This window comes from Grus americana, chromosome 2 (genome assembly GCF_028858705.1).
Source record: "Grus americana isolate bGruAme1 chromosome 2, bGruAme1.mat, whole genome shotgun sequence".
In the NCBI taxonomy this organism is placed as follows: domain Eukaryota; kingdom Metazoa; phylum Chordata; class Aves; order Gruiformes; family Gruidae; genus Grus; species Grus americana.
The window spans coordinates 1,348,514-1,373,983 of record NC_072853.1 but is presented as its reverse complement, the minus strand read 5'-3'; the positions used below and the strand labels follow the sequence as shown (position 1 = coordinate 1,373,983).

Sequence of the window (25,470 nt, the reverse complement as noted above, 5' to 3'; positions counted from 1 at the left end):
ACCTGATCAGCTGAAGACCTGTGCAGGACTATCAAGAACAGCAAGGGGAAAAGAGGGAGGAAATTCAGCCTCAAACCTGCAATTCCTGGATGCTTCCTGGTGATTCATCCTGGGCTTTTTTTGTAGAGACTGACTGGGGACTCCACCTTGGGAAAGGTGACTGCAACACCCTTAGAGCACAGGCTACCCAGACAGGATGCTGCTTAGACTGTCATTCCAACCTAAAAGTATAGGTCACCCCTGTCTCAAGGCCTTTCCTTTTATGAAGGTGACAAGGAAGGGAAATATCCCCAAGTCTCACAACAAATCACTCTGCAGAAATTGCACTTGGCAGAGAAAAAACACCCATCATTCAATCTGCACTCCCAATCTTGATCTTTATTAGTTACAGTTTCAGAGGGGGATACAGTTTTGCTTCTAGATCTTGTTGAAAGCAGCAATGTCAACACTCTGCACCTGAAACAGAACAAAAGCAGCAGCTATAGGTCACCAAGGTGTTTTCAGACATTCACAACAAAGAAAGCATTCACATCGGGGATTTATTCACAGCATGCACTAGCAATGCTCAAACAGATGAAGGATGGCCCAGGTATCTTAGGTCAGCTCCCCGGCTGTGATGCACAGGGCTGGAGATCCTTCTGTCATTTCCGTGGAAGGAGGAAGGATGGGGATGGAGACATCTCCTCCAGCCTCAGCCACCAAGGTTAAAACATTTGTATGTCTACCCTGGTGCTGCCCAGGCTAAGTGTAAAAGCTGGGGTTCCCCAAAATAATCGTCGGTGGGGGCTGGATGAGCAGCAAGAGCCTACAAAATGGCTCTACGAAATATCTGCAAGATAGCTGCATCAGCCAGCTTTAAAAAAGTGTATTTAAATACATTATGCAAGTGTCTCAGCAGGCAGACACCATCAATTCTGTGCGTTTTTCTTTTAAAAATCCAAGTTTGCCAAAATCTGCAAACAAACCTTAGTTAAAAATGACCGTGCAGGTCAGGCATCACCCAGCATTAATTACACAGCTCGCTGCAAGACTTACGTAGTCTTCAAACTTGGTGATCTCCTCCTCCAGGATGTCTGTTCCGACCTTGTCATCCTCCACTACGCACTGGATCTGGAGCTTCTTAATGCCATAACCTACTGGGACCAGTTTGGAGGCTCCCCACACCAGCCCATCCATGTGGATGGAGCGGACACACTCCTCCATCTTCACCATATCAGTCTCATCATCCCACTGCAAAAACATGAAGTATGAACTTTAGTGTTTTCCTAAAGATCACGAATAGCCCCAAGAGGTATCCAGTGACTTAAAATTCAACGCTACACCTCTCAGTACGTTTCAGCTGATCCAAGCTGCCCTTTTTTGGTGACTCTTCACCAGAATTAGCTGATGGTGAAGCCAAGCTAAATCTGACTTTGCAGCAATGCTGCGTAGCATGTGATTTCAATTCTACCTATAGGCACTGCAGATGCAAGGAGGATTCTTCCTGCAGCAACACAATGACTTTGGAGCACTCACTTTAAAGTGACTTTTACCAAGGGCATCTCTCACAGCACTAACCAGCCCAGAGTTTTTGTTCAACCATGACCATTTTATAAAAACAGGTTTATTCCCATCTTTAGGGCATTTAATATCTGTGTTTTCAAAGAAAAAGGCTAGTCATGGGCAGGGGAACCTCAGATAACAGCCTGCACTTGCCACAGTGCAGCACAAGGGCTACAGATCCCAGCTGCAAAATCCCACCTCACTCTGACCTCTCATTTGGAAATCTGCAGGTCCTATTTTCACCAGTCCACTCAGATGTGGAAGTGAGGCGATTTATCACCTCACTCGGAGCTCCTCCACTTCAGTTACTCACTGGCTTCACATCCAGAAGGATAGAAGACTTGGCAATAAGACCCGGTTTCTTGGCCTTCTTCTCTGCGTACTGACGCAGTCTCTCCTCTCGGACTTTGGCAGCCTCTTGGTCTTCCTCTTCATCATCACTACCAAAAAGGTCGATGTCATCATCGTCATCTTCCTCTGCAGCGGCTGGCTCAGCTTTCTTTGCCGGTGAAGCAGATGGGAGCTCCACTTTCTTGGAGGGAACACTGAATGGTTCCACTTTCTTCATTGGGGTGACGTGCATTCAAGTTTGAGTTAAGGAAAAAAAGCGAGAAGATTAACCTGGAGTTGAATCACAGCAGCACTCAAGAGGAGCTCAGGAACAGAAGTCTACATTGCTCATGACAGCGAACATGGCCCACACCACGTGATTTGTGTGAAGAATCAGCTATTGGTCATCAAAACAGGACATTCAACCAGATGGATCTCTGAAACGGCCCAGCATGGCTGTACATATATTCCTAGAGCAAAAACCACCACATAGCCAAGAGGTGATCCTTCTCCTAATGGCTCAGGGTATTTAGATCATGAGAGTCTGAGTGGGACAGCAGTTGGGAACACAATCAAGCATCTTCCCCTAGCATGAGGAGGGGCCTACGCATTCTATAGGCTTACTGCAGAGACCACCAGCAACACTGGTAGCACGTCTTCCAACCTACAAGAATTGATTGACTTGGTGCCACGCATTCAGCTCCCACAGAGCTCTCAAATTAAATTAAATATATTCTTATAGAATCATAGACTGGTTTGGGTTGGAAGGGACCTTAAAGACCCATCTAGTTCCAACCCCCCTGCCACGGGCAGGGACACCTTCCACTAGCCCAGGTTGCCCAAAGCCCCATCCAACCTGGCCTTGAACACTGCCAGGGAGCCAGGGGCAGCCACAGCTTCTCTGGGCACCCTGTGCCAGGGTCTCAGCACCCTCACAGGAAAGAATTTCTTCCTCAGATCTCATCTAAATCTCCCCTCTTTTACTTTAAAACCATTACCCCTCATCCTATCGCTACAGCCCTTGTCACCAGTCCCTCTCCAGCTTTCCTGGAGCCCCTGCAGGGACTGGAAGGGGCTCTAAGGTCTCCCTGGAGCCTTCTCTTCTCCAGGCTGAACCACCCCAACTCTCTCAGCCTGTCCCCATAGGAGAGGTGCTCCAGCCAGGGGACATTTGTTTAAAAAAAAAAAAAAGCATCACCAATTCTGCTTATCTGTTGTAACAAAGTGGCATTTTACCTGGTGCGTGCTAACAAACTCACAGCACTGTGGGCTAAATGCTCATCAAGTACATATTAACTCCAAACTTGCACAAATCTGCACCAGCTCTCGCTAGCTGAAATCCCTAACGTAGCTTCTTTGCTGGTCTTAGGGCAGAACACTCCTCTCTACACATACTGTTTGGGAAAGATGAGGCAGCTGTCAAAACTGCTGGAAAAGCTGCAAACTCATCCTAACTATGAGTATCTCTCCATCCTCAGTAGACAGCCAGGAGACTCTGGAAATAACCTGGCACTTTGTGACTGTGAAGCATTCAAGAACAGCGCTTTGCCAAGGCTCACCTGCGTTGGAGGAACTGGTGAGGGCTGGTGGGAGGTAGATGACTTTTCCAGAGCATTCAAGCGGCTTTCCAACTTGAAGATGGCCATCTGAAGGTCTGCAACAACTGCAAGAAGAGAGGGGGAAATAAAACAACAAAGAATCTTATCTTGCAGGCTCTGCATCAGCTCTCAAGTCAGGACGAATTTGCTTCTGCTCAAAGTGGGCTTTAAAAACAACAGTTGCCCCCATCAGAGGGAAGCCTGCAACGCTCTGATCAAGACACCAGCATGTGCTCACCTGGCAACAAAATCAGTAAGGGATACACCCTACAGAAGCGGGACCCCATCTTTGCTTTCATGCCAGAAGATTCTCCTACTTACCACTGCGAAGGTTTTGATTTTCTACCTCCAGGTGAGAAATTCTGGAAAGGAGTTCATTTTGGTCACCAGCAGGCCCAGAAGTTGTGCTTGCACTCTGCAACAAGGAAAACCGAGATGAAAAAAAAATGTCTTTCAGCTACTCCCAAGCTCAGTGGATCAGTGAAGCAAAGCAGAGTCATGCCTTCAGGGAAGAAGAAAATATGAAAGCTAATCTAAGAACAAAAGACATTTTTTCTAAAGGCTTTAAAAAAGAATACGGTAGCTCTATAGAATGAAGCATGAAACATCTCTCGAGACATTTCAACTGATGGGCAAAGGATAAAGTAATTCTTTACAGTCTCAGATCACAGACTAACACCGAACACACAAAAAGTTTTTAAAGTTTAACACTAAGGCCTTTAAATGGGGCAGCTGGTCTCCTCTTACAGACAAACTGAGGCACAGAGCACAGAAGTGACCTGCCTAACGTCACACAGCAAGTCACTGTGAAAGCTGGAAAGAGATCCCAGCATTTCTATACTCCCACCTTCCCTGGTCTAGCCTTTAATTCCTCTCAAAACAACTTAAACCTACTTTAAGGCATTCTGAGGCAGCAATTTTAGCGATCCAGCTTCAAAAGTATTTCACAGCAAAAGAGAGCTTACTTTTTTTTAAGGAAGTCCTGATCTATAAATTCAAATTAGCAAAGGGAATGAAAATAACAGGCCATCACACTTTAAGTGTCATTTATAACTAAATACAACAATAGAGAAAATAATTTATACTCTTTCAAGTGCACCCTGCATATAATTATGATGTGGTTCTCAGTTGCAGGTGACGTGCTTCCGAGATCTCAGCAGTCACTTAAGATGGAGAGGGGGAAATACAGGGATTAAGATGAAGAATATGCAGCACATGGAAAGCAGGTCTGGGAGATGCCTGGCCCTGGGAGACACACGGAGAAGCAGGAGCTGCTCCTAGCAGGAAGGTCAGAGAGACCCTTCTCCACCCACCCAAAAAGGGGCAGGGGTCAGACATCAAAAGCACGGTGAAACCAATCTCCAACGCAGCCTTTGCAATGGATACAGGCTCAGGAAGGCAAGCGCAGATCTGCAGTCCCCAGACACCAAGCTGGGAAATCTAAATGCCCTGGTAGAAGATATATAGGGTGAGCTACGACCACGTGCCAAAGGACAAACACTTCTCATTGTAAGGAAGGAGAACTTGGTCCATCTCTCCAAGGCAGGACTGTCCTTGCCCTACGCCATCATCTCAAATCACACAACCAGCTCCATCCGTGCGCAGGTGACTTACAGTTGAGCGGCCTGACTGCCTCTTGTGACGGGCAGAAGGAGCTTCTTTACTACGAGGAGCTGTCTTCTGCTGCAAAGGGCAAAAGGTTTGGAGGATGTTTGGTTCAAGACTGAAGATAGAAAAGGATTTCCACTCATGCTGGAAGAGGCAGTTCAAGTGCAAGAAGCAGATCCACATGCAGGACAAATTGTCAAGGAACAAGATACAGCCTCACACCAACTACACACCGAACAAAGCCTGCACGGAAACATTTATCCATGAATTCTGCCATCTTCTTGTTAAAACTTCTCAGCGCCTGCAGAAAGGTCACGCAGAAAGGTGGCAGAACTAGACTGAGATGTCTAGAGCATGGTCTTAGGCATCTCCCCATCTGTAAAATCAGAGGTGCAGCAGATGCATGCATTACTGCGGCATGCACCGCAGTCTGAGCTGGCTCTCCTGTCATTAGATAAAACCCAATACCTGACAGATGCAGAAACACATGCAAAGTTACCAAGACTCTTTCTCCTAGAGAGGCGTAGAGCAACACAACACCGGTTTGCACTAACAACTTGATGAGACCCCTGCATGGGCTTCCATCCTCGCATGCGCCACCAAGAACAGAGGCTGCTAGCCGCACTGGGCTCATCGCATCAGGCTAGCCCTTAGCCTTATACACCAGGGACAAAAATTAAACCTCAGCTGAACTCGTTGCCTGACCTCTTCCTGTTCTAGTTACACCATCAGGGCCAAAGTCTAAGTTAATTCAGTGAAAAGTGAATTTTGGCAATAGTCACATCCATCCCCACCCCTTGAAAAAGCACTTCTTGTTTTGACTCATCATCAAACAGGAGCTGTCACCCACAAAGAGATACATAGCTGGGTTTTTCTCCTCCCAAAAACTGAGAAATCCAAATTGAGGCAGAACCATCTACCTTGACACTTGTCAGCTGCCATCCCGGAGTCTTACACAGAATAGGTCAGCACTGTTCTTCCCTGCAGTCCCACAGGAAAAACATCTACAGCTTGACAGGATGCCTCCAGCACAAGACAAACCTGCCAGCCTTGTGTGGTTGTGTCATTCCGGGGATGTTTAAGGAGAAAATCATGGCCATTTTCCCAAAAAAGGCTGTGGCTATGGCTTGCAAGAGTAAGATGAGAGGATTTTGAAACATTCTGCTCTGCATGAAGCTGTTCTCACAAGGAAGAGCATGGAAAAATGACATTTTGTTATTTCAACAGACCTTTTGAGTAGTATAAAATACTAGGATACAAACCTAGCTGTATATTGCTGTCAGGTGCCATTTGTAAAGCTTTGTGTAGCACCCAGGGAATTGCACAGAGCAAGGCAGAGCTCTACAATGCACAAACTCCTTCCCTTTTCCCCCCTCCTTTGCCAGCTGCCATTGACGACATCAAGGTTGCAAATACAGATAACGAAGCCCAGAGGAAAGGCAGCTTTCTCAGTGGGGCATTTAAGTACGCATCTGCCCATCAGTATGCGGTAATACAGGTAGCACAGGCGCTCGAGGAGCTGCAGCACAGATATTTGGGTGGCTCTATGGGAAGCCGTCTCCCTTCTGGGATTTCTCAGCTGCAAGTCACTACTGAGGTCTCTGCAGACATGGCAAGATTAACAACCTACAGGTTAAACACCCACAACTTTCATGTGAATAGTTCAGTGTTGTGCGCCTGGACAAACGGATTCAGCATATTACACCGCTAAGCTAATCCTAAACCAGGTTTCATTTGCTCCTCCGTGCTGTATTTTTCACGCCTGTTTAAAAGGGAGGTTTACAACACGGCAAGGGCTCATGTTGCTCACAGACACGCCACAGCAAAGCATTTAAATCAACACCCTGTGGAATTCAGACGTTATTTGTTAGTCTTGGGCAACCCCAGGGCAAGGTGAGCCTGAGCACAGCTATCTTTTGCTGGCAAGAAAAGAGGGTTGCCTGTCCAAGCTCAAGCAAACAAGAGATTAAGTCTTCACAAACTGGGCCAGGCATTCTTTGGGAACCTATAACCTGTGAAAAGCATGGTATAAGAGGCACGATTCTGAGCCAAGTTCCCAATTCTGGGAGATGGTCAAGCCACACGTGCAGAAATTGTGGAAAAGTTGCCTTTACGAGACTGTGAGCTTTCCCCTGAGGTGAGGATGTTTCAAGTTTTTAAAGATGTGGTCACCAACCTAAGCTGCACACTACTTACGGTGTGTTTTTTCCTACGCACAACCGAGCGTTATTTCCTCTTCTGACTCGACTGTGCCAAGAGGAAGCTTGACACAAGTGTTTGTGAATTTTATCAAGGACAATAATTAAAAATCTCAAAGGTAGGGAGTTCCAGAGCATCACTTCAGTCACTTCCTGCGCATTGTTTCATGGATAGAGCTCTTAAAACCTTTGTTTTTTCTACGCTTAAGCCACAGTTTTTGTGCTGAACTCACGTTAGTGATACACTGATCACTGCTGCAAACTATTCAAAATATTTTGAATAGCAGAAGCACTCAGCAAGCCCAGAACCACACCAAGGACTGCATATAATCATCCAAGCAAATTAAAACCCTAGGATTTCTTCCTTATGAAGTGTAGAAAACAGAATCTAGCCTCAGCCTTAAAGGGCTTTCAACATCTGGCCCTCTCTATAGTTTAACTCTCTAAAACATACTTTAAAAAAAAAATCAGAGACAAGAACACTAATTAATGAAGAAAAAGCTGGCAAAGGTTACATGTCGACATATCAGCTGAAGGAAATCTGTCAGGACAGCTACAGCTAAGAGCTCTTCCCTTCGTATGTCAGGCCCAACCAACAGCCACAGCTGGAAAGCTGGCACTTCCCTCACTACAAGTAGTATGTGGAAGTTGTCAACCCTTTTCTCTTCATTTAATCAGTCATAAAGAACAGCATGCAGATTTTACAAGCTCTGTTACAGATGTGATGCGTAGGTTTTTCCAGTCTCGAGCTCACATAGCTTCGTCCAAAAAATAAACCTGTTTTGTGCATGCAGAGACATAACACCTTTCAGTTTGGTCTACCTGAGCTCTGGAAATATGCAAAATTTAGCCACGGTTAGATACACAAAAACTGAACTGTGGGGAAACAATGTTGAAGAACTAAAAGAGACTTTCCCCCACCTAAGACCAGTAGGATGGATCCTGGCTGGTTTCCAACAGAAGGTGTGAGCCTTCCCTGCACACAGATGCATTTCTGAATGTGGCTTCCAAACATTTTAGTAAAATCAGAGGTTTTCTGGGAACTTTTCTTGTTTGAAACCCACAAATAGAGAGGCTTTGCAAGAGGGAACTTGAGACAGAGAGGGGAATAACAGAGCTTCAGACTCCCACACCAGCCACCCAGTGACATCCCTTTTGTTACAGCCCCCAGGGAGGGTGCAGGAAGTGAGAGTTCAGTCATGCACTCTGTTGGACTTGCTTATGATCTCAGGCAAATCAATCCTTTCCGTGCCTCAGGTCCCCAGCTGTAAAAACTCTCACCACCTGCAGTCTCAACGCCACCAGCTGCAGCACTGCACATGTTAACAACCTGATATCTAGGAAAGCATTAGCAATTGAGCAGATGTCAACTGGAGAGATTGTTTAAAGCAGAGATGACCATGCAAAGCGGGATGAAAGGTATGTGCAAACAAATGTTTCCAGCATCAGAGCTTTGTACCCTCCTTCGGTACAATCTCAACCCTTCTAATGCGCATTCACACATTTCAGAATAACACTATCCAGCTGAAGCAGACCTGAAACCAGCAAAAGAAGGGCATTAATCTTCCATCTTCCCATCTTATAAGAGCCAACTCTTCACTTGCTACATCTTTAGACTCCTGACAATCACTCTGCATCTTCAGGTGGAAGGAAAAAACTAAATCCTGACTATAAAAACATGCTTCACTATTGTTCCATAGATCAGATAGTATAAATTTGGCTGAAACATAAAAACAAAGTGTAAGCGTGTTCTAAAGTCAAGCCCCCTTTATGCCGTGGCTGTCCGAGATTAGTGATGATCCTTCAGAAATGCAAGCTAGAAAAGCTTATATTTCAGACTTGTTTCTCAACAGCTCAGTCTTTCTAACCCACACACTAACACATAAGATCCGACCATGCTTTACCACTTCAGGTTCCAGGGCAGAGATGTGGCAACATGTGGAAAACCTGAAAAGGTGACACTCTCCAGGGTATCATATAAGCCAGGGTAAGGCATGATCAGTTAAACAGGATTATAAAACAGACAGGAAAAGGACATCACTGTTGCCATGTGCTCTGCTTATCTAAACAACCGCATATTTTGGGACCAGAATGGCAGCTATAGGTTGGATAAATGATGGAGTGCCCTCAACAGCAATGCAGGTTAGGGTGCACAGTGCTTTCCTTCATACAGATGTGCACTACATAATGCTTTTCCTTCAAGACTTTGCTGGAGAGTCCCAATCCACTTTCTGCAACACTCCAGATTCCAGTTTTAAGGCCTTGTGGCTCAGTCCTGACCTTAAATCCTCAAGCCCACCACATCTTCTTCACAGGAAACAAAAATCCAACAGATGAATTTTTCATTCAGCACTAACCCAAACAAGTGCCACAGGAGTGCAAAGGACTTTATTATCAAATTTCTGTTCTGGTTTTGGTCCGGTGCTTTGCCAGTTCCCCCAGTCTTCCCTATTACAGGACCTGGATGATCTAAACTTAACGTGCTCCTCACACAAAGAAGCTCTTTAACATGAGTCACAGGCAAGGGCAAGAAATTCCTTATCTTTGACAAACCACAGACCATTCTGCAAGATGAGAATATGCCTTCGGGGTAGACGAGCAGCACAACTAGATGATTTGTATTTCGGTTTCCTGTCCCTAGTCACCACATCCAGCCTCTGGCTCCTGGAGGAGGCAGGTCTTGGGGGAAGCAACTACCTTGCTCAGCTTGAAAAGGTCTTTCCAAAGGCATTTAACACTATCTGTGCAAGAGTTCTCCAACCCTGTTTGGGATGGGGACTTATTTCCCCACATATCTGCCTTAACTAAACTCCAACAAGAGCTGGTAAGTCTCTACTAAAAGCCCAAATATGTTATTTCACATCTGTACTTAAATGAGCCAGTTGAGGAAAACCTTCCCCAAGCAGTTGGCTGAAATACTGATGTTGAAGTAAGAAATTAGAAATCTAGCACTAGAAAACTTCCAAGTATTTTCCTCCTCACCATATTTTGGGTTTTTTTTACTTAATATTACTAAGATGTCCCAACTTTCCATTGATTCCCATGCTGTATTCAAGCTGTATTTGGGACCACTGAATCTAATCAAAGCCAATTTAATCCTTTCCCACCATCCTTTCATCAAATTTGTCCTGCTCTTCCTGCAGTACTGAATATCTTGGATCACTCACATGAGCAGTTGCAGAAGTTGCTTTTGTAGTGTCGAGTTCCACAAGCACAGTGAGACCACCATGGGGAAAACAATTAGCCTAACTGCTTCATATCCACCCCAAGTGTATGGCTCCTTTCTGCTTGTTTTAAGGAGGAATATGAAATATTCCCCTTGAGAAAGGCTCGATTCCCTGTTATTGTACTGATCTAGATAGAAACTGAGGGTGTTAAATACCCCAAGAGGAAGTTATGAGGCCAAATCAATACAGATAAAGGATGGATACCCTCAGGTAGAAGGTATGTGCAGGTATGTAGTAGTCCCACTGCAGAGGTAAGAAATCAAGACATGTGGGCTGTGTTCTGTGAATTTTCTTCACGTACGAAACCAGACCACTTATTAGTTTAAGATCTCAGCTTCCTCTTGAAAAATTAAGGTTTTATCAGTGCTGGCTGTACATATCAGCACAAAAACACCTCCAAGAATGGATGTTACTGAACTTCTACAGGATGCTCCAGACTTAGAGCTAGTAGCCAAGCTGAATTCCCTAGATGTAGCAGATGGAAGATACCATTTTTTTGCACATACCCTAAACTGAAAGCAAAACAGGAAAGAGAAGGTGGCAGCCCAGTGTACCCCAAGAGAGACACATACATACTCCTGCTGGCAGCTCAGCACTGTGCTACTCAGCAAGGTTATTTTAACAGTGACTCATAACGTGTTAGATAAGGACTTGTGGGAACACTCCACCAGGGAAAAAAGAAAAGAAATGCACAGCTGAAGAATTTTAACCCTAATCAAGTTAGTTTTAAAAAGCACTACAGGCTAGCAAGCAGGTAAGCAGCATGCATTCTAGTAGTAACGGTGCTCTTGGTCGGATGGAGCTATGGCGGTGGTACACAGCGCTGCACACCTTAGTCTTCTCCTCTAACTTAAAAATAAGAAGCCACGCAATCTATGAAGTGGTCACAGCGGGGTTCTGTGAGATGCATCACAGCTAAAAATGGTTGCAGGTAGCCAGCTGGTGAGAGAGCTTGGGTACTCACTCCGGCCAGCGATTTCTGGATATTCTCCCTGGCTCTGGCAATGTCGCGTAGGATCGTGCTGGCTCCGTTCTCCTGCAAACAGTGCAGAAAGAACCAAGATTTTTTTTAAAAAAATACAAAACATGGGAAACTGGTCAGGGAAGTTAAAAAAAAAAGAGGGTAAGAATGGGGGAGGGTTCCTTCCAATGATTCAGCAAGTATTGTAAAATTAGCTGCAAGGATTGGTTCTAAATCAAGCAGCACCGACTGCAGTCCCTGGTCACATCAGGCCACGTGTCCAGAAGATCATCCAGTCAAGAGCTTTTCAAATTCTCTATTATTACCCTGAATGGTTTGGACAGCAGAGGGTTGGAGTCACTTCAGTACTCCTTAGAGATCTATCATTAGCAGCCCTTTGTTGTAGCATTACCCATCATTGTATTCAGGAAAGATGTGACAGCCCTAACCAAAGTCTTCTATCCAGAGAGCTATGACCCAGGGTACAGCAGCACAAGTTTTTGCCCCCATCCCCCTGCTGCTGTGCCTTAGCCTGAATTTGGAAAATTTCCTTCCTAAGGCACAAATTCAGTTTCCATGATCCATCCACTCCTTGCTTCTCCCAGACTACAACCCCACAAACAAGATCTGAGACAGGAAACTGCCCACAAACCCAAAAGCCCATGTCAAATAGACCACAGAAGAGCAACAGCCTGGACATATTCAGGTGGATACCACCTCCAGGTTGCAGGAAGGTTTTAAGGAGCATGGATCTTTTTCCTTAGCAGGGAAGCGGCTGATAAACTGCTACAGAATCTCCCCCAGAGCCTTCACACCACCTCTCAAAGGTGTCCTCTCTTCATATGTCCTAGGTGCTGTGCCACCGCTATGCTAGCATGGGCAGCAGGAATAGAGAGAGTATGCCTAGAAGCTATTACTTAAGCAAAAAGCTTCCCCTTAAACGCTTGCAAGACAGCCATTTAAAACTCTTAAGCAGCTTTCTACATAACCAACCAAATGCATAAGCAGTTGACAGCTCTTTACATGGCAGGAGGAGGTTACAATAGCTCTGTGCTTTTAAACAGTAATAGTTTGGGGCTAATACGTAAGCTTGAACTACTTCAGGTCAGGTGTGTTGCAGCAGCACCATGCTTCCCCTCCACTTACTCCCACCAACTCACCAGTACTGTGATGCAGTCTTCTGATTATTTCAGGGGGTACAAAGAGAGGAACATAATTCCTGTGGTTTTTTTGAGCCATAGTGCCTCTTTTCAAACATTAAGCATCTCATATACCCAACACATCCCTTGCCAAGGGAAGCTTAGCTGCAACAAAACAGCATCTTCCCTGGCTGAATGGGGACAGGTCAATTCTTAGCCCAGCCAACAGAACCGCAGCTCTTGGGGTTTGCGGCTCAAACTGTGCCCCCATTAGATCACAGATAGCATTCGTGCCCTGTCACAGCAGCCTGAAAAGATTAAGAGTCACTGCTGCAACCTGTAACTGGTTGTTTCAAGGGTATCTGATCTCCCAGGGCACTGGTTGTACAGGAGAAATTCTTCTTCACAGGCCACAGAAGACAGTCTTTCAAAAGGTGAAAGGGGTCATAACTGGGGGTAGGCTTAGAGAGCCCCAGAGAAGACACTCACACTTGGAAAAAGCAGCACCCGGAGCAGAAATAATAGAGGAGTGCACATCCAGGTGGATCGTGATCTTTTGCCCACTCTGAACTAGCTCTTAAAAGCTCCAGCACTCTGCTAAACCCCACCTGAGAACAAGCATTACCTGCTGCTGTGAAGAGCTGCTAACTGGCCCATTCATCTGCTCATAGAATCTTCTCTCAGCATCATCATACTTGTATTTCTCAAACCAGATCTTCTCATGCATAAAGTAGTCGACTGCCATTTTTCTGCAGAAAGGAAAAAAACCAACAAAGTGAGTTCCTAAATGTACTTAAAGTTAGCAGCTTGTACTGAGCTTGTCCGAAGACCATTTTCTTCCCCCACAGAGCTGTGTCTGCAGCTCTCTGCTTGGCGCTATCCCCTCCGGTGGAAAGCTTTAAGTAAACAGGATCCTATTAAGAAAGCAGGGCAGTCTAATCACCCACCCATCTGCCTGGCCTGACCTGCATTTACACCAAGGGGGGACAGAATAAATCAGCTGATCTGTACCTTCTTCCACAAAAAAGAAAAAGCTTTCAGAGCAGGATTTTCTAGATCATGCTAGACACGTGGGAATCTGCTGCTAAGAAAGATGTCTTGTGTATGAGAATCAAAAAGGGAGTAATGCTTTTAATTCTAAAGACGCCTGGCCACGGTGAAACCAAAGACTGAAGAATACACAGCTCCAAGCAGCACGTGCCACGCTACAGCGTGCCAACGAGGGAGCACTCTGTGACAGGTGACTCCCAACACTACAGCTCACTAATTTAAACACATTTCAGTCTTCCTTGAACACAACTCAACTGTGTTGACAACGGCTGTTGGCTAGTGAACGTCTCTACCTGGTCACGCCATGCTTCACTAGATGCACCACCGAATCCTCCTGTAAGGAACAGCCTGGCACAGCACACTGCCTGACACCCATCAGCCTCCAGGAACCCAGATACACACACAGTTTACAATGGAACCACAACTATCTGCACACGTGCCCTTTTGGAAGCTGCTGCAAATGTTTAGAAATTAAAATCATCAGTTGCAAGGGACAGACACCTGTCACTACACAGAGGAACAGCGTAAAACATCCTAACGCTGCTGTGAAAATGGTGTACATTATTTTTCTTCAGTGCAGCAGCTTCCAAAGGTTAACTTAACTTGAAGACAAATGATGGAGCCCTCACAACAGTATGAGAACAGGATGTGACCTTATTTCGAGCCAGGGGACAGCTAACAGAGCCAAGACCAGTTTGAGGAGGCAGTGAGAGCAGGGACAGAGCATCACAATGAAACCACACCACTACCAGGTTCTACCACGCAACTTATAGCAAAACACAAACCCTTTCCTTGTCAGCTCAAAACCCCACAGCTTTACAGTAAAACACTTCCATGGAGGCCAACAGATGAGCCCTCCTCACCTAACCATTCAGAAGAGACCAGAGGCCACCATAGCATACAGGTCCTCTACATCAAAGCCATTCCCAGCACTCAACCCTCCAAGACCCTGCTTGAGCTGCCAACCAGTGTCATTAATAGAGAATCCCAGTTAGAGACAAACTTATGCCATGTATTTTACAATGACACATGGACTTTCCTGGGGAAGGGTGAAAGGAATGACCAAATATCTCGTTCTGTCCAATGACAGAGAAAATTATCCCAAACAGGACAGGGTGAAAGGCATGTGTGCTCTAAAGCTTGTCTCTAACACTTGACAAAGATCTTAAAACTTTCCAGCAAATCCTAAGAAACTCAAGGATCAAAAGTGTCGGAAATAAGGACTGATGTTCCAAGAACATCAGTCACTGCAAAACAACATTTAAGCACTGGCCTTCGGACAGGCTCCCAGCCTTCCGTGCAGACTTCAGGCAGTCATATATAAAAGCATTTTAATGCAGAAAGCGCAGTATCATACCACACCTCGTCCAGGACTTAAAAAGAAGCCTTGAAATGATTGTCTGTAACCTGATTTATAAATTACAACTATGAAGGTCATCTACAATTTGAGAATGCACTCCTCCTGCTCAACTAGCATAGCCTCAGGCTCCCCTCCATGTGAAGAGAGGGTCAAACCTTAGCTGACTTACCAGCCCTGACTTTAAATCCTTAACCTCTGGCACCACACAAATACTACCTTTAGACACCAGCATTCACCAAGAGAAGGGGGTTCCTTGAAGTAGTTTTCCCCCCACAGTTACCCTGCCCACAAACAGGCTCCCTGGCTCAGGAGCAGCATCTCCCTACAGCAGCATGCATGGTCCTGCAGACACAAAGGACGCCCGTCTTCTACACATGCAAATTTTTTCAGCTCAATCCTGACCCGGCAGTTTTGCATGTGTGAGTTTTACCCCAGAATAAACTTCTCCTACTTTGTTTCTGGTGCAGGTATGCTTGAAGCATAAGCAGCTGGTTGGGAGGGTTTTACTACTGCAGATTCCTGCATCCCCGTACTCTCTCCTGCTCTTGACATTTTCAGAGCCTCGGCTGCATAGTATCGTGACTCAGCACTGTCATACGTCGGCTTATTAAGCCACACAGTTTCACTGTCCTCATGCAGAAAAAAGTAGGTAGGCGGAGGTTGCTCAGCATCACTGGGAAGCAGAGAGTTGGTGGCGATGTCCTCGTGTTTGATGCCCGTTTGCTGTCCAACACCAGGGTTCTTGCTGTCCTCATAGTTGTTCTTCAATGCTTCAGGGCAGCCGCGTTGCTGCTGTCTGACTTTGCCTGATGGATGACCGTCAAACATGTTCTCATAGAAGCTCTTCTCAGCATCATCATAAAGAGGTTTTTCTAACCACACCTCTGACATGAGAGCCTGCAAGCTTGAAATCTGTGGCTTACCATTTACCGTCTGGTGTACAGAGCCAGGCAAACTGGTAATGAAGGAAGAAGCAGAATCAGCAACGACGTCTGGAGCTAAGCTTGGCGTAGCAGGAGTAGGCAGGGCTGTAACATAGCCCTCATCCGGCGTTCTCAGCCCAACGTTGCCAGTGTTTGACCACACAGACGGGATGGTTAGGACATTTGGAGGAAGAAAGAACTGCGATTTTTCGATAAACACCTCCTCGGCCTTATCAAAGTCAAACTTGTTGACCCAGACATCCTGAACAACATGGTGACATGCAGACAGACTACCATGGGAGCAGAGCAGGACTGCTGAAAGCATCCTTGGCTTAGGAATATCTTGGACAGCTTTTGACCTGGCCACTAAAGGGGACTGCTCAGCAGTTAGTGCAGTCTCAGGTACCTCCTGGTTTTGACAATCCACTATTTTTTTCCTGTACACGTTCTCAGCATGATCATAGAAAGGTTTGTCAAACCACACGTGGTCAGCTAACAAACCAGTCAGAATAGAGTCTAACTTGGAGGCAACATTTTTGGGTTTTGGAGAGCGCTTCCGTTTCCTTTGTTTCTTTCCATTCCTTGCTCTCTTCAGGTCTCCCTTGAATTCACTTTCAACAGAGTCATCATTGCAGACTCCATTTACAGCCTCTACCTCCTGGCATTCCTCAGGGGCCGCAGCAGCTAGCATCGCTTCTCTTTCGTAATGCAGTCTCTCTGCTTCATCATATTTGTGCTTGTCTACCCACACTTTTTCTACTGGGCAGGGAGGCTTCCTTGTCCTCATCTTCCAAAGATTGGCAGCATTAAAAGATAAGCACAACAATGTAGTTGCAGCAAAACTAAATAAAGCAAGGGCATGCATCAGACTTTAGTAATTTAAGTAATACAAGAGTGTCAAAAGCTATTATTATACATGGTAAAGAACCTAAGCATTTAGTTCAATTTTTCCTTTGTTATACATTTTAATTCCAAGAAATTAAACTGCCTAAACATGTTCAGTTTCCAAAGTCAAAATAAGCTTCCTCTTAAAATATTCCTGCTGTTTTGATAACTATTCTGCACATTACTATTTAAAAATAAAGACACTGCATGAAGGCACTTCAAATTTCACTTTTGAAGACAACTGCCAGGAAAAAAAAATGAGGCTTTGTTCAAATCCCCAGTAACGTATAAGATATTCTTCCAAGTTAAGAGATTAGTCCTTAATTACTTCTTAGGTATTCTCAATTAGGCACTGTTTTGGGAAGACAGGCTAAAAAAAAAAAAGATGCCCCAATTCTCAAGTATCTTTAGAGGTCATAGTTTACATCTATTTGTGTTTCACTACTAGAAAGCCAGCAGAGGGAGCTGACTGAAAAACTATGACTCCCTTTTGGTTTAAAACCCCAGTTACTGGCAAATTAAAATTGACCAAGAGCTGGAGATCTCATGATTAATTTACTTATCGAAAAGACTTTCTATTGAAAGAAAAATATTGCATCTGCTTTGTGTTTTCCTGCCCTAGTCATACTTTACTACAGTGGAAAAAAAAAACCAAGCAGCTCCTATTATGTGTAGATTATTGGAAACGGTATAGGAAATACCTTTCCAAGTACAGAATTTACTGTACTGCTCAAATATCTAATGATTAGGTAACGACCTCTCTGCCAAACGCTACATGGTCAAATCCCTAGAGTTAAAAAATAAATAATCAAGTACCTGTACACCAGCTCTCTCTCTAGCTACCAACTGCTGCAAGTTTTACAGCTACAAATTTATCTGTGACACATTGCCAAATAAAATTCACATCCAGTCGAAATATCATCCAGACCTTAGTCAATGGCTTGCAGTTCCAACCATTCCTGGATGATTTTACAAGCCTCAAGTCTGGTGCTTGACAGACCAGTAAAAATAATAAACTATTACTACAAGTAAATACTTTTGCCTTTTTAAGCTTTCAATTTAAATTTACATAGTTTACAATATTAAAGCAATGTAATGCTATGTGTCAATTATAAAAATTACTACGAAAAGCAAAAGTAGATCTTGCTTTTTTTTTACTGGAGTTGTGAAACTGCTGAAAACAGTGTCAGAGCTAAAAACATTTCAAATTATCTAAATTGAAACTTATTTTCAAGTCTTTAGTTTACTTTACATTCTTCTCTTGCATTTTACACCAGTTATGGAGCAATAAAACACTTAACTACAGGCAACTAGAAACAAACCAGTGCTTTCAATAAACATTAATCTACTTGTTACCATCAACATTAAAATACACCCCAGCTGGAAGCACACACATTGCAAGGTACGAGCAATGCTACGAGCAAGCAGTAACTTGGGTTTGCTCAGCAAGGTAAGCTCTGCTACTACAGCTTCCACAGCATCAAGCAGTGAAAAATGACATCATGTACATCATGCAGACAAAAAACATGCCACTAAAGAGCTTGCACAAGTTATTCTGAGATATAAGGATTTGTTCCTGCTGTAAAAAAAACAACCATTGAGGCAGCCTCATACTCCTGATTACCACGTAAGAACATAAAAATATCTTAAATTATTTGTCCAAGCAGCTGAGACAAACAGCATCCCCCTTAAAAACATATTTTTTTACAGGAGATGCCAATTTAAGTGGGATTCTTGGATGGTAGCATCAAGACAAGGCAACATCTGCTAAAGCAATACCTGCATTTCAGTCATTTGGCAGACTGGAAAAGGATTAAAAGATGCAAATTAAAAGTGTTGTGCTCAAAGGCATTGCTTTGCAGCGCACATGTTCTACATTAACAGCCATTCAGACCTAGTGCAGGAACTTGCCAGCACAAAATCCATGGGAAAAGCAAAATACCCAACTGAAATTGTAGGTAGGACAATACAATTGAATTTTTAGGTTATTTATTTTTAGGTTATTTAGGTCAATAAGGACTCCTAAACAGAATATCAGATTTCTGCATTTGCCTGACATGCTCTGCTTGGCTCTACATTCATATTTGAGTTATCCCACAGAAAAAAATAAATCATAGTTTATAGCCTTCAAGGAGATTCTTTATTGAGAATACTTCATTAGCCCAGTGCAGGTGGTGTTATACTCAGAGGTTACAACTCAAACTATTTCAGAAAGAATCTCTAGTGGGTGTAACAAGAAACCCAGATGACTCAATTCAGCTCAAACTGTCACACCTTTAAATATTTAATTTGCATTATGGCCATTAACATTTCATATAGAAAGAGCATGACCATTTGACAAAACAAAACTAAAATTTGGGGGTTAGGTTTTGTTTTGGTTTTTTTTTTTTTTAATAGGTGACTTTGCTCAAGTCCTTAAGCAAATAGCTTCAAGCAGTAGAGTTGCAGCCCCCACATCACTCATCTCAAGGATGAGGTGCATTCTTGAGGACTCCAATTATCAGGAGGTTCTCTCAAATCAAAGAACTGTCTTGAATCAAAATGCGACAAAGCTGAATCTAATAAACCAACCTGTAAAGGTACACTTCTTTCCAGCAGAAATCAGAAAACTGTGCAATAATCTGTTTAGAAGTATCAGATCAGTGCCTATATTCCTGATTTTCCAGAAAGTGCAAAAACCACATGACAGCTAGAGAATACTTACTTTTTTAGCTCCTATGATAGCATTAAGAAAAAAGATAAAGTTAGAGAAAGTTTCAAGCTCTAGAGATGCAGCAGCTAGTCAGCAAGGACACAGAATGACAACAGCCAAATGGATTATCATATAGTTAAATCCCTCCCATATGGAATACATTAAACTTACAGCTGGTTAACTCTCCAAAACTACATTATCTTCATCAATCAACACCACAGATACTCACAGTTACTTTTAATTTTAAATAACCAGCAGTAAAAAATAGATATATCCAAAAGGATCTACCCATAACGACAGGGAACCAGCCAGACAAGGTCCCAACCTGCTACACCAATACTGTCAGCTGGTGCCAAAGTGAAGCTCAGGTCCCCCAAGTTTCAGGTAACTAAACACTAATAGCAAATATTTTAAAGAATTCTGAAAATGTAACAATTATAGTATCAAATAATGAATTCACATGATTGTAGTTATTTCTACCAGAAGTTAGCTATCTGTACAATATTCTATGAATGAGATAGAAATAAAGCACTAGCACCAATACTGAGCCTACTAATTTTTCAGGAAAAGCATCAAGACAATACGTGAAAACTTGCGGTAGAATTTAAGACTTACACAGCGCTGTACCTATGAGGCTACACGTACAAAGCCTGACAAGACACAGCTTCTCACATCACCAATTCAACATTACACATAAAAAGGGTATTTCCACAAGGAAGCAACACAAACCCCCAAACCAAAGTAACTGCAAATGTTCCCCATCAAACCTGGCTCAGAGGAATTAAAGTGTTGTTTTTAAAAAGTTTATTACCAGGCAAAATCTTCATAAAGGAGATTTACCACAAGTGGCAACACCGTTTTCTGAAAACAAGTCCAAGATACTTCCACAGCACCTTTTTGTTTCCATGAGGGGCCAAACCTTAGGTTTAGTTATGATAAAGACTAGATTTTCAATGAATTAGTTTACAAACACAAGAAAAATTGAAAAAAAAAGTAATTTCTACTCCATGTTCATAAGCTTTCCCAGAGGAACCTGAGAAAAGGCGTACAGAAGGATTTTAATTACACAAACCATCACCTGAGCTGGTGCAAACAGCCTGATGAGATATATGAGCTGCAGACCATTAATACCAGACCAGAGCAATACCAGTTCTCCCAGCACACAAATTTACTCCAGACAAGACACAAGCTCACAATCCTACTTCAGCCAAGTCTGCTAAATCACAGTACGATGAGTGAAGGGAATATATCTGATTTGACAAAGTCTGGAGGGACAAATTCACCTTTTCAGAGGTTCTGGAAGAAATTTAAACTGAGTTGGACTTCACCTCCTCAAACAGAAAGTTTTACAATTAAAAGAACATGATATAGTTTCATGAACACTCTCCACCGGCAAAATTCAGAGCACAGAAGCGAGAGCCAAATTAGAGACCCATCAGTCTGCGCTTAAAGCGAAGGAAGGCAACATGAATGCAGCTATGCTCAGGTCTCTCCCTCAATCCACTCCTGAGACCACATTCATTCACTGCCTAGTAACATTTTTCAGAAGTGACACAGTTTTTCATTTAAGTAGCATTTTTTTAGTATGAAGATACATTAATACCTTGAGACAGAGGCAGCAAACTTTTTATAAAGTGTTTCAGAAATACAAATATGTGAGTTGAGTAGAAAAACGTAAGGGCTCTTACTGTACGCATCAGAGATTGGCTCCTGTGTACCCAGGACAATTTTGCTTTTCCAGTGACAGTGCAGACAATCAAAGCATGAAGCCACTGGAAAGGCAAATGCTATTATTAATCTTTATTGATGCCAAATAATCAAATACTCCCAAATTACAAAAAAAAAATCACAGGTCAATGTTTAGGTCTCCCACAGACCATTAAAGAGGGCTTACAAAAACCTGAAATAATTTTTAGTCATCGCTACTGCGTCAAAGCTTTGGGCTTGGTGTTGTCTTGTCACCATGTCCTGGGTATTTCAAGCCAGAACAAATCTGTGCTGTACTTCCAGCGCTGCAGGGAAATGCATAAAGTTAAAAATGGGCAATGAAAAGGTCTCTATTGTTCTGTAAATCCAAAATAAGCTTTGGACTTCAGCTATTTGACCGCATTATCCCCTTAAGTCTAGCTACTTTTTAAAAAGTCAGTAAAACAAAAGCGTACAATACATTACCCTAAGGCTGTAGCCAAAAAAAGAAAGTCAACTCCATTTACTGGTTTAATGAAAGCCACTCTTCCTCTCCTCTCCATGAGAAAGTTACATTTCTCCTGAACTGAGAGGCCTATAAAATAAATGTGGTTTTTCTGAGGGGGAAGTCAGGTTATAAATAAGCTTGCTTGTCACAGCGTCCCGGAGACCTAAATTCCACCAGGCTCTGCATGATTCCCTGCACTGGAACTGAACTGCGATTTTAATCTCAGCTGTGTGCTAGGCTGACCTGTCAGCTCCCAACAAGGCACAGCAAGTCAGGCAGCACCATGATTTGAAAGCAACTCTCCCAGAAATAATTTTAACAGTTTGATGTGGCTTCAAATATTCCCAATAGCCTTGAAAAAGTATCTTTAGATGAGCAAGAGCAGCAGATCTTATTCTTCACTGATTTCTGGAAGGATGGGACAGATACTTTCTGCAAGCCATAATCAAGAGGGCAAGATTACAGTCACAGTTCAACTCCCTTCTTCAGAGAAGACATCAAAAAATGTGCATGAGGTGGCACCAAGGGACACGGGATGAGAGAGACACAGAGCAGCTTGCTGTGATTTGACCCCAAAACCACCCCATGGATGCACCCCAAAAAGTTAGGCAGAAAGGTCCTGATTTCTGCAGGTCCAAGCAGCAATCAAGACAATGTCAGTCGCTGTTGCCCTAGCCCAGCACTGGCAGATGCTCGCTACAGGAAATTCTATCCCAATCTTCCATCTGCATATTTGTTTACATGCCCTGACACAGCTGATTTTAACCAGGCCAACATGGTTATATATTTAGTGCTCTATGTCACACCAGTCTCCTCACCAGAAGCTCCTGAACACTCATCCCAGCAGCAGCCAGAAAAATAAAAGACAGAAAACCCAGAAAAGGCCCATTTGATGTCAGAGACAGAGCAAGAAGGTCCACGGGCACCAGTCTGTTCCTTTCTACAGCCTCAGACAGGCACCTGGGCCACATCACACTCTGTACTACCCACACCTTCCTCCTAGTGAAATGCTTCTCCTCTTCCCAAAACTGCTACTGCTGCAGTCCTGCACAGAAGCAAGAGCCATTCCAGCTAGGCATTTAGGCACCAGTTAGACACAGCTGCCTCATACCTACCTGCTCTACAGCAAAGGCATCAACTCTGCCCCGCCTCCTGCTTTTTTTTTTTTTTCTTTTTGGTGATTCAGAGTTAAAAGAACTGAGACTGGTTTCATATCAGAGGGTCTGATGGCCTCTTGTAGTTGAGGGGTGCAAATGCACCCCCTCCTTAACACTGGCACTGCCACTGAGTCATTACAGGCAGCTAAAGCAAAAGAAAACATTAACACTTGTGTAGTATTGCTCTACTACTGGTTTAACTCCATAAATTTGCTCTTTCCCAACTCACTGTGGCTCAAAGCAGCAGGACACAGAGACAGGAGAGGGACTTCATCACCTTTGCTATAATACAAAGCTCCACACTAACGTTGAGTCAGGGAAACAACAATGACTCCCAATCTCAATCACCTAAAAACACAACTGTTTGCTCCAAGCAACAACACTGCTGATTGCTAATGAAGAGATAATCAAGGACATGGGAAATGAGGAGTAGGGAAAGACAGGAAAGAAGTCACCTTCACAAGAAAAAGCAAAGTAGTTGAGAACAAACAGCTTAGGTGAAGAGAAAAAAGGCATACCTGCAAGGTCAGGGAGAAAGAGGGCACACCTAGAAAAGCAGAAGAAAGAATTACAGCTATGCAGCCAAGCAAAGTTATTTTCTTCTCCATACTGAGCACAAAAGGATTGTGAACATCAGATTACAATCAAATCCAAAGCATCAATGATTTAGACGTGAAACAACAAATTCATATTGATTTCAGTGAACACCAGGAGGGGAGGAGGGGAAGAATGACAGACTGTAGCAGCCTCAGCAACTTTAGCTACCGCTGTAATCCTTCACAAACCCCCAGAGAGCACATTAGCAGCCCCTGCACAACCACTCCTCCCCAGCTCTGCCCATTCCCCAAATGTAGTTTTGAAACAGATACCTCCCCAGTGAGCTGTTGTGGAAATAAAAAGGAGAAGCAGAAAATGCAGGATGGGCTGCCGGAGGCACCACCAAGGTTACAGAGGGGTTGGGAACACCAGCACATGGAGAGGCGAGATGAGCAGAGCCCAGGTGCACCTACACAGCAAGGGCAGGACAACAGGGGAGGTCTGACATTACAGGGTTCCAGCTCCAAACCAAGTCTGGAGAGGCAGCTAAGGGTGCTGGGCCAGGGGCTGGATCAGGCCATTGCTTCAGTTACAGAGGGCTGCCAGCTGCTCTGTGCCAGGACATGGCAGCAGCTTGAGTTTCCCTTTGCAGGAGGTGACTCAACAAGAAACCCTTGCAAAGATGAGAAATCAGATGAACAACAGACCCCCGAAGCACCCAGAGCTGCTGAGGACAGGGGGGTCCCCTAAACTCCCCTCCCTACCAGGACAGGAACCACACTGACCCCCCAGACTTGAAGAGGTGAGGCCTCACGTAGCAGGGGTATCCCCAAAACCAGCACCCTAAAAGAGAGGGAACCTGCTCCCCCTCCCAAAAAGTGAGCAGGTTTAAGGAGACCTCCAGCATCAGCACACCGAGCCCTTACCCTGAAAACGGGGTGCTCTTGCAATCACCTATCTAGAGCCTGCGAAGGGGAAGCAACCCCACAGAGATAGACAAACTCTAGAACCCCTGTCTCCAGGCTTGGGAGGGGGGAAGGGATCTCACAGATAATGAGGGGCCCCCCACATCCTCCTTTCTTAGCCTGTGAGGGGAGAAGAGACCCCACAGGGAACAGGGGAGCCTCCCACAGCCCCCCTTCTCAAATCTATTAAGACAAAACAGACCTAAGAGATTGTGGGGAGCATGTAGGGTGTACACACTATTCCCTGGGACTTAGAATGGGGAAAAGTAATCCCAAAGAGCAAGGGCACCCTAAGCCTTCTCCCTCAGGACTCCGGGGACGGGAGAAGGGGCCTCATCCCCGTTCCCAAGCATGTGAAGAGGAAGGGACCACACAGACGATGTGTGAACCCTACGACCTCCCTTTCCTGAAACTATAACAGGGGAAGAGACTGCCACATATGAGGGTCCCCCACAGCTCCCCCCTTCTCGCCATAGTAAGGCAAGGGGCCTCACCGAAAACGAGGGATCCCCAAAATCCCCTTCCCCAGGCCTATGAGCAGGAAGGAACCCCACAGATAATAGGGGAATGATCATAACCTCCTTCCTGGGGACCGTGAGAGGAGAAAGGGACCCCACGGACCGCCAGGAGCCCCCACAACCCCTTCTCATGGCCTGTGAGCAGGAAAGAAGCCCACAGATCACGAGGGGCTCCCACACACCCCCTTCCGCCAGGGCTGTGAGAGGAGCAAGGGACCCCAGATACCCTCAAAGCTCCCATTAGCGAGGCCCACGGAGGGAAATGAAGGACCCCAGAGAGCGGGGAGCCCGCCCGACGGGCCGGTGAGAGGGGCAGCACTCACCGGCAGCGCTGGGCCCCGGGCAGGCCGCAGGCGGCTCCGCTCCGCTCGGCCTCCACCAGGCAAAGGGAGGCGCGGTGCACCGCGCGGGGGCTTGTGGGGGCGGCGCGGACCACTCGCGGCGGGGGCGGGGGGGGGAAGAACGGCCGCGTGCAGGGACACAACGCGCAGCACTCACAGCGCGGGCCTCCTTCCCCCCCCTCCCTTTCCCACGATGGAACAGCCAGGCGGGGAGGGGAGGAGCAGGGAAGGGGAAAGCGGGGAGG

The 25,470-nt window shown here is 44.8% G+C and overlaps 2 protein-coding genes across 11 annotated transcripts; both read right to left on the bottom strand.

The window, feature by feature from the left end:
• Positions 1-358: 358 nt before the first annotated feature.
• Positions 359-25,348, bottom strand: LOC129202507 (elongation factor 1-delta-like). Of its 9 annotated transcripts, none has more exons than XM_054815408.1 (10): positions 25,208-25,330; positions 23,383-23,411; positions 13,229-13,352; positions 11,468-11,539; positions 5,085-5,153; positions 3,792-3,885; positions 3,432-3,535; positions 1,856-2,104; positions 1,036-1,230; positions 359-456 (listed from the first exon to the last, which is right to left on the bottom strand). In XM_054815408.1, exons 3-10 carry the CDS (start codon positions 13,346-13,348, stop codon positions 418-420), a joined length of 942 nt encoding a protein of 313 aa, XP_054671383.1. In that variant the 5' UTR covers positions 13,349-13,352; positions 23,383-23,411; positions 25,208-25,330; the 3' UTR covers positions 359-417. The 9 variants fall into 9 exon arrangements, with proteins under 9 accessions (XP_054671383.1, XP_054671385.1, XP_054671384.1 ...); XM_054815410.1 differs by having other exon boundaries at positions 5,085-5,150; XM_054815409.1 differs by lacking the exon at positions 23,383-23,411 and having other exon boundaries at positions 25,208-25,348.
• On the bottom strand, positions 13,798-19,531 carry LOC129202506 (uncharacterized). 2 transcript variants are annotated; one of them, XM_054815407.1, is made up of 2 exons: positions 19,526-19,531; positions 13,798-16,723 (listed from the first exon to the last, which is right to left on the bottom strand). In XM_054815407.1, exon 2 carries the CDS (start codon positions 16,721-16,723, stop codon positions 15,461-15,463), a length of 1,263 nt encoding a protein of 420 aa, XP_054671382.1. In that variant the 5' UTR covers positions 19,526-19,531; the 3' UTR covers positions 13,798-15,460. The 2 variants fall into 2 exon arrangements, with proteins under 2 accessions (XP_054671382.1, XP_054671381.1); XM_054815406.1 differs by lacking the exon at positions 19,526-19,531 and adding an exon at positions 18,601-18,840.
• Positions 25,349-25,470: the final 122 nt, after the last annotated feature.

What these genes read in the sequence shown, in the direction of transcription:
- LOC129202507 (XM_054815409.1), bottom strand. Translation starts at nt 13,348, where the DNA reads ATGGCAGTCGACTACTTTATGCATGAGAAGATCTGGTTTGAGAAATAC. An exon ending in CACCAGTTCCTCCAACGCAG is followed by an intron (nt 2,105 to 3,431) that starts GTGAGCCTTGGC and finishes ACCCCAATGAAG; the next exon opens with AAAGTGGAACCATTCAGTGT. An exon ending in TCCTTCTGGATGTGAAGCCA is followed by an intron (nt 1,231 to 1,855) that starts GTGAGTAACTGA and finishes ATGTTTTTGCAG; the next exon opens with TGGGATGATGAGACTGATAT.